Source organism: Lineus longissimus, chromosome 13 (assembly GCF_910592395.1).
Source record: "Lineus longissimus chromosome 13, tnLinLong1.2, whole genome shotgun sequence".
NCBI classification, from domain to species: Eukaryota; Metazoa; Nemertea; class Pilidiophora; order Heteronemertea; family Lineidae; genus Lineus; species Lineus longissimus.
Genome location: NC_088320.1, coordinates 2,526,937 through 2,535,388, shown reverse-complemented (window position 1 = coordinate 2,535,388; position 8,452 = coordinate 2,526,937). Strand labels below are relative to the sequence as shown.

Here is an 8,452-nt window from a genome sequence, read left to right as displayed (position 1 = left end):
TCGTCATGTGACCATTCTTTAGCGGTTTGCTTATTATCATAAATTACGCGCACTCAAAAATAGATCACCACGCTGGGAAAACCACGTGGATTTGTTTACATACAATCATCGTGAACTTCAGGGTCTTCTTCCTCATGAATGGAATAAGAGCCTAGAAAAAGATTGCTGAAGTCAATAAGTCCAGATTACTTGTTCCATGGCGTCAGTCCAGTTGGTTTTTGTTGGTTTTTCCTCCGTTCTCACTGAATGGTTTATCACCAGTATGAATCCCTCCACCAGTTGAAGGGGAGGGGGGGGGGGGGAATTCTGTATCTTGAAAATCGCATTGGGCTGAAAATCAGTTGAGCAGATCATAGCCATGCACTGGGAGTCTCAGTGAAGACAAAATACACCAAAATCTGACCTTTCAATCAAAAACAAAGAAATTCCAAAGTTATAAACATCCAATAATATCTTTATTAGTTTGAACCATCACATATAAAGACAGGTGGACATCTCTCAACATTCAAACATAAACATCTCTCATGAGGCAAGTGGTAGTGAGTGAGCATGCACATTAACAAACATATATCTCTGCTGTGGGGTAACTGTGACTGTCGAAAAGGATCAAATTAGGCATGAAGAAACCATTTTTAGTTTTGTGAAGTTGACCCATTCTCTTTGATGACATGTAGCTAGTTGTAACACAATTTCTGTTGCACCCAAATGTTCCCCAAACCCATATGATTGTTATTAAGCATAGATTGGATCAGACAATCCCAATTTAACAAGCTGTGTTCATTACATAAACAGAACAGCGCCGAACCACGTAGATCTACGTGGCCCAAATCCCCCTCCCCTTGAGCTGGTTATCGGAGTCTCATGGACTTCATGAAAGAACTACGCCATCGCCATCTTCCGGGCAAGGTGGGAACTGAAAAGACAAGCAATGGTCTTCAGTTCCTGCCTTGCCCTGAAGATGGCGTAGTTCTTTCATGAAGTCATTTAAAGTTCTGAACTACGCCATCGCCATCTTCAGGACACGGTAGGAACTGAAAAGACCGTTTGTGTCTTCAGTTCCCACCTTGTCCTGAAGATGGCGTTAGCGTAGTTCTTACATGAAGTCCATGAGACTCCGATAACCAGCTCAAAGAGGGGGGATTTGGGCCACGTAGATCGACGTGGTTCGGCGCTGAAGGTGTTAAAGGGACAGTAAGCAAATATTTCTAGACAAAACATAAGTTTTTACAACATACACTGATGACCAACATAATAATCCATTGAGGACTTGGACTCAGCGTCACCACTGGCAGAAGTTCAGATTTTGTATCCAGTTATACATGCGCATAAGTAACTGAAGACGTTTGTTCAAACTTCTGCCGACTGTGGTCTCGAATCGAAGTCCTTGAAGGAGTATACATGAAGTTTGTGCTGCAAAGAGGTTTCAGCCCCAGCTTTGCAATTCAGATTAGCACTTTCATCAACAAATAAACAATAAATAGTCTAACAGTCATTCGATGCACATTAGGTCCAGCCTCACTTTTAAGAGTATGCAAGTTTGGAATATTTCTTTGGAAATCAGTATGTTTGGAAGAGCAAGAGAATTGAACATGTACATGTATTCTGGCCAAGGATGCTGGTGACATTCTCCTTCCAGAAGGCGACAAAAAATGTATAATTTAGGAACAGCCAGTTTAAACCGACCTTCCATAGTGCCAGCAACCCTTTCCTTTATTTACTTATGAATGGCAGTTTTAAGCAGTTGGGTCTGACATGGGGAAGCATCTCAGATCTACGGACAGACTATCGACTCAACAGGGTGGAACTACTGGTTAATAATTGAATGAAGTCTTCTTGTGGGCATTTGAACTGTTTTTTGCGAGGAAGTAGTTGCAGAACTTTTCCCAATCTTCATAGTAATACAAGTATCATATGAGCTTGAAAGTTCACTGGAGTCCAGTCTTGAGGTTTTTTAAGAGATCCGACACCCCAGACTCTACCTCAGCTTGCATTGCCATGGAGCTTGCTGAGTCTGCTCCAGGTTTATGCACTAGGTTCATGTCGGCCCCTACGTCTCCAGAAGTACCAACTGCCTCAGGATTTTCAATGCACTTTTCAGGGTTGCACAATTCGTTCTTATCATCAGCCTCGTTAAATGTTTCGAGAGTGCCAGCTGCTTCTGCTTCTGAAACAAAGAAAAATCAGAGGGTCATTTCAGGACAAAATCAGAGTTCTTGGTTGGAAACTATGCTACTAAAGAAAATGAAATATTGAGTTGACAAACCCGGAAGAACCATTACTGACCTTCTAAAGCTTTTTTATGCTCTTCAGCCCGCTTTCTCTCCTGTTCCGCCTTCTCTTCCCTCTTCCGTTTGTCCTCTTCTTCCATCGCTTTTCTTTCAACTTCTAGCTTCTCAAACTGGACTGGAAAATGATGAAACATGACCATGAATCGCACATGCAGATACTTGGTGCACCCCAATGTTTTAGAAAATGCTTTGAAAATCACCAGGATTTTGTTAGATTCACCCTAAAACCAGCAGGGTGGCGGCCCCTTCCCAAGATTTCTGGACCCAGCCCCGAATGGCGTTATCACCTCTATGCAAGGGATTCTGAGCATTGAGCAGGTCAACTTACCGGCTAGATAATCACACTGCTTCTTGTGTGTGCCCCAGTGTAACTTTTGGCAGTTCTGGTTACAGTAATTAACCATTTTACACTTGGAACATTTCTTCTCAGCTTTTCTTTTACCACAGGTTGTACACAGTTTGTCTTCCTCCGATGCCATGTGGGGTCCGTTAACGCTCGCTTCAAGTACGTTCAGAGCAGTGGGGGAACCACCCTGGAAATAGAAAGACACGGTAGATAAATATCGGTGAATTGTCAAGTTACTCCCAAATGTGATCCAGGACAGCAAAATACTTGGTGCGACATCAACTTCCTGAGCATATTGTATTTGAAAGTTGTAAAGCATTGAAAATGTATGACTCAGAATGAATCCAGTCAATAGTCACACCATTTTATTTGAAGCAGGTAAAGGAATTCCTCACGAAACAAAGCTGAACTAAAAACCTTCAGAAATAAGGTGTTCTATGAATAGAAAGAACAGAATGAACAAATCCTCGCATTTCATACCTACCACTTTGACTGGGGCGATCTGTTTTGCCATATGTTGCAAAATACACGACTCTGGATATGGATACTTCTTTATGCAATCACGGATAAACATCTCTTGTGTTTCAGGGAATCCATCACTATCGCGTCCTTTGATCAAACTGGAAAGATAAAATATTTTTTTCAAATTTAATGGACTACGTCCGTGTATACAGTATAGGTCTGAGCAGAATCTGATCTGTGCATTCCAGGGGTTTGCAGGTCAAGTGCTTTTTCTACCTCAATATCGAGCAGAAGATTTTGGGCTGTCGAAGCAATCTGATCAGGAACAACAGCCAAACTTGAACTTTGTTTTATAACTGGTACATACCTTTTAATCCAGGGGTCGAGTGACCTTTTGCTCTCGAATGTTTTCTCACACTGTCGGAGAATATGAGCCATATAATGCATCTTTATTGAGATGAAGTCATTTGTGTCCCCTTCCGTCTTCATACCCTTCTCACAGATGAGTTCAAGGACTTTACACACCTTCTTGGCATCTTGCAGCAACACACCATGCTCTTGGAGGTACATGGTAATCTGAAAATTTGAATTAAGACGTATTTTCAAATCTACATAGGGTATGAACGAAGTTAAGAGCTCAGATCAACAATGAACCTGTCACCCTGGAATGTGGAATCAAATTTCATTGCAAATTGCTTCATTCTTGAGTCCAAAATGGTCCAGTTTACGTCCGTCATTGAAGTAATGTAGATTTCCCTCATGTTCAATTAATTCTAATTTCAAATGTAGGCGTCCTAAGCCACTTGCAGCCCAAGCAAGGGTTATACATCGGTGAAGACTGAATAAATGACATTAGGCAAACTTCACTCATACGTACTCCAACTGGATTCAGATTGGTCATCAGGATCATATTGTGTAATGGGGAAGCAAGCGAGGCAGGTAATTTGGCTTCCTTCTCCAAACCATGTGGAATGGTGTAGTAATCGACGTCCTCCCGAGAGAAGAAGTTATTGATAAGCGAGACACAGTGATGCTGCCCAACAAAAGCAGCCATCTGGGACGCGGTACGTCCAACTTTATTGACGAGTCCGGTCCTTGCTCCATTGTCTAGCAGTAGCTTTACAACTCGCTGGTGACCTGTGGAGAGAGAGTTCCAAATGATATTTCCTGACCACTTCTAGATTATATTTCCTCCTTTCAGATGGATGTTTAATCTTGATACCACACGAGCGACAATATTGATAACATTTTTACCAACCTGATATGGCAGCAAACATAAGGGTAGTGTAACCTTGGTCATGGAAGAGCGAGTTGACATCAGCCCCATGGGCAAGCAGGAGTTCACAGATGTCAAATTTCCCCCGGTAAGCAGCATGCTGGAGGGGAGTCATACCACTCTGGAAGACAACAATAGGAAGATAAGATTTGAGAAGTAAAGATGAATCTTACCCTGATTTGCTCCCTGCTCAGGAGTGCTCCCAGTCCCATACTGCCTTCTCCCAGCAATTTTTCAGCTTAAAATCCATACGTACACAAACTGTATTTATAGGTTCTTTGCCGGATATACGTCTATACCACTTGCAGTTGGGGAACAAACCATCTTTAGACTTTACAAAATATCTTCCTGGACAAAAACGGCCAACGTCAATAGCCCTTAATCTTACCCCATCAAGACAATCTATTTTCACCCCTGGTTCACCAAGGAGCCTCTTGACAGCATCAAGCTTCCCTGAAAGAAAATGAAGGTATTACAACGTAGAGGCCGAAACATTTTATTGGGGGCCTGGCGAAATATTGGTGCACCAGTCTCTGCATATGCAAGAGCATCGTCGAAACATTTTTACAAAGCGTCCATAGTATCGAGCCGATTCGTGAAGAACATAAATCAATACTATCTAAAACCTGGACATTAAAACATGCCTGGTATTCAGACATATCATTTTGGATAGGATTTAACCCCCATTATTCTTACCTGCATTGATACTTTCGAGAAGTTTCTTTTCATTTTCGGTGAGTTCTGGAAACGGAGCCATCTTGGTTTTGGAATTCACCCTCGGTTCGAGTAGGGTTTATTCGACTCCCTGTCCTCCACCGTTCTCGTAGGAACGGACCGAGAGACCGAGAACAGGCGAACACGTTCCCGAGTCTCGAACGGGTACCGGAACCACGGGAAACCCGACCAGCAAGTTATTTTCGTCAACGAACAAGGCGCGATAAAATCCATTTTTCCGTCTTACGTCTCGTCGACTATTTTGAACATTTACATTTTTTAGTTGTATAGCGGGTCAAAGCTGTTCAAGACATTGTTTTATTGTTGAAATCGCACAAAAAAATAACGTAAAAAGCAGACGAACTGCCCTTGTCCGCCATCTTTGTTCTTGGTTCGTTCCCGCTGCACCAGCAGACGAGGTGGTGTGGGATTTGGGAACAGGAACGGTTCCCGAACGCATTCTTGCGTGTTGACTCGTTCGAGAACACCGTTCTTGGTTCGAGAATACACTCAAGTCACTCCTTCCACGCGACCGATAAGCTGACATCCAACGACGGAACCCTAGCGGCAAATCGATAAACTAGAACCAATATTGTATTGTGGTCCTTTCAGGACTTATTGAGGCGGGGGGGGGGGGGGGGGGGGGGGGGGGGGGTAAAAATGCTCCGGCAAGATGCCTGAGCAGAAATCAGAGATCATTTTCGTAAGAGCAGGAGATAACCATGGGGCAAGAAATGCTACGATTTTCATCCATTTAGTGAGGGAAATCTAGTCAAACTGCATGTATTCATCTCGACTCCTTTTTCTTATTTGGTTTCTGAGTGACGCATGCTGAAGCAACTCCAGTGAAAGACACCCTGGGCAGTGCTGAAAGCCTTTATTGACTGAAAAACCTATTCTGCTCCTGATGTATAATGCAGCACTCCAGTAAAAGTAAAATATAAGCTGTAATAATCTGACAAAACATAGTTTATATTCAATTTAATCCCTTTTATTCTCATTTTTTTACATTTTCTGTTTTAGTTTACTCAATATATTGTCCTGTGTTGATGAGTATAAAATATTTCCAGCCCCCAAATTTTGTCCACCAAGCATTAACACCATCGGACCTAGTTACAGCCTTTTACAGGACGTCTCAGAAAGCAGATGTGCATTTTCAAACTACATACAGTCTATTTAGAGGGGTGACAGTGCTCCTGCACAACCCATAAACTCCCCTTAACAACCTCATTAAACTTGCAGCCGAGACCAGCATCCTTTCACAGACACCCTGTATAGAGCTGAATAACAGGACTCCTGTGTGCAAAGCTCAGTGAGCTATTCACCAATACACCGACCCTTAAACCAACTAACCTAAGCAGAGAAATGCACTGTATTCACTCGACAATTGAACAATACAAACAAATTAAGCAAATGTTATACAGTAAACCCCCAAATTTCCGAGCATCATTATTTTTACGATATTCAAAATTTTCTTTATAAAAAAATTCACGATTTTAATTTTGCAAATTACAACATTTTTTTCAGTTTTTCTAATAAAAAAGTAGGCTACCCTTATTTTTTGGTAAATTGAGGTGATTCGCAAAATCCGCAAAATAAAACGCCCGCAATTATTTGACGGTTTACAGTAGTAACCACGTGAGAGCATACGCCACGCACACACACACAACTGATCGAAATTGTCCCGCTGACTAAATTTTACCAAATAAGAAGTACCGGATAATATTGATAACATATTGGGCTTTCATTTGTAATAACTCAACGCAGATGATTCTATCAATCTAAATGCGATGGGTGCACAGCACATGAACTTTGACTGAAATAACACAATCACACTATCAGTAAACATTATCTGATTAAAAATCGTCTCCATTTATATCAGCACGAATAGTACATAATTTGTGCAGGTTTCTTAGAAAAATAGATTAGACTGACTGGATTTTACACTTAACAAAGTGAAATCATTTGGTACATAATTGTGCTGAAAGGGTGGATATCGTCCTGGGTGCCGACAAATGGTGACCAGGTTAAAAACGAGCTTGCAAGAAACGTCCTCGTCCCCAAGATCCGTAAGCCAGGCAAAAAGAAGCTGGGTGCTGTTTGTCTAGTGTAATGGCACCCAGGGTGCTTATTGTCCAGTCGATCTCGAACCTGGGTACCATTTGTCAGCACCCAGGACGACATCCACCGTTTCAGCCATAATTGTACCCAGAATCTCAGAAAGCGTGCTAAGTGCAAAAGCACCCCTATCAGCAGGTCGTGGTTTATTACATAACTGTGAAATTTCCAGAGCGTTTTTTTGGCAAATGTCAAACGTTGGCATAAAAACCATGAAAATGTCAACTGATTAAGTACTAAATTTAGTTTACTGCCAATTGGAAATGAGCCTATTTGTGCAGGGCCGGGGAAGTGAACATTAACCCCTGATTTCCTCAGGATGAGGACACCAGAGAATAACACCAAGTCACAGAAACAATAGCCACACGTCATCTTGACCCACAAGATGTTTTTTAGGGTCAATGATGTGACCAAACACTCATACACAGTCACCGAGTTTATTCTGACACACAAGATGTTTTTTAGGGTCAATGATGTGACCAAACACTCATACACAGTCACTGTGTTTCTATACTGTACATGTGTACATATAATTTGCATTGGATGTGCATATTTGCATCATAATTTCATCAACTGTGTAGAAAGTTTAGCAGTTTTGCATTGAAGTTGGCAGCTAAAAATGCTGCTGAATGAAAATGGTATAAAGTATTCAAGTCATTTCAATTCACAGATCAGAGTTAACTTCGAAGCAATTTTTATTCACAAACACAATAACATCTATACAAAGAGATTCGTTTTCATGTAAAGGATGTATATTTGGTTTCAAGATGGACAGAGACAGAGTCGAAATGTCAATGTTACCAAGGTGACTTGAAAGTATTGCTACGATATTAAACTCCTGAAAGTTTTCTGGTAGTGGAACTTAGCGCATCAGATTTTCAAAAGTTTTCAAAAAAAGTGAACATTGTGTCTTGTTAAGAAATGAACAAAATTCTATTCATCCCATCACCACATCATTGGAAACCAAAACAATTTTGATTGGCTGCTAAGGTCCTCGTGGAGGTTGTCATAACTCGATCAATATCTTATCCTCGTATATCGCAATCAGGAGCATGATTGCGATGCCTGTCACCATGCCGAAGTTTTGAAGGACGAAGTGCAGAATGGAATGACTTTTGGAATCAACGTTGGCCATCTCAGGCAACTGAAAGGAGAGGGGAACAACGTATTGATTGAATATGTTGACTGGTCACATAACAACGGTATGTAGAAAGATTTGGTCTCGTAGACTCGCAATCACAATTCGTA

General features: G+C 41.5%; 2 protein-coding genes across 2 annotated transcripts in view; both read right to left on the bottom strand.

Annotated features, from left to right (window-relative positions):
* Positions 1-433: 433 nt before the first annotated feature.
* Positions 434-5,134, bottom strand: LOC135497846 (ankyrin repeat and MYND domain-containing protein 2-like). The gene is made up of 9 exons (XM_064787800.1): positions 5,069-5,134; positions 4,761-4,825; positions 4,355-4,493; positions 3,974-4,233; positions 3,464-3,672; positions 3,119-3,254; positions 2,617-2,821; positions 2,284-2,403; positions 434-2,164 (listed from the first exon to the last, which is right to left on the bottom strand). Exons 1-9 carry the CDS (start codon positions 5,127-5,129, stop codon positions 1,926-1,928), a joined length of 1,434 nt encoding a protein of 477 aa, XP_064643870.1. The 5' UTR covers positions 5,130-5,134; the 3' UTR covers positions 434-1,925.
* Positions 5,135-6,074: 940 nt separating this feature from the next.
* Positions 6,075-8,452, bottom strand: part of LOC135498008 (zinc transporter ZIP10-like) — a 38,791-nt gene continuing 36,413 nt past the window's right edge. Inside the window, exon 10 of the mRNA XM_064788121.1 lies at positions 6,075-8,348. Within this exon, the coding sequence (XP_064644191.1) occupies positions 8,211-8,348 (138 nt within the window). The 3' untranslated portion in view covers positions 6,075-8,210. The remainder of the gene's footprint in view (positions 8,349-8,452) is intronic.

Excerpts from the sequence above, each read along its gene's own strand:
- LOC135497846 (XM_064787800.1), bottom strand. The coding sequence starts at position 5,129 with ATGGCTCCGTTTCCAGAACTCACCGAAAATGAAAAGAAACTTCTCGAA. Across the intron at positions 4,234-4,354 it reads TATGTTTGCTGCCATATCAG|GTCACCAGCGAGTTGTAAAG; the intron begins GTTGGTAAAAAT and ends CTCTCTCCACAG. Across the intron at positions 2,404-2,616 it reads GCAGTGTGATTATCTAGCCG|TCCAGTTTGAGAAGCTAGAA; the intron begins GTAAGTTGACCT and ends ATCATTTTCCAG.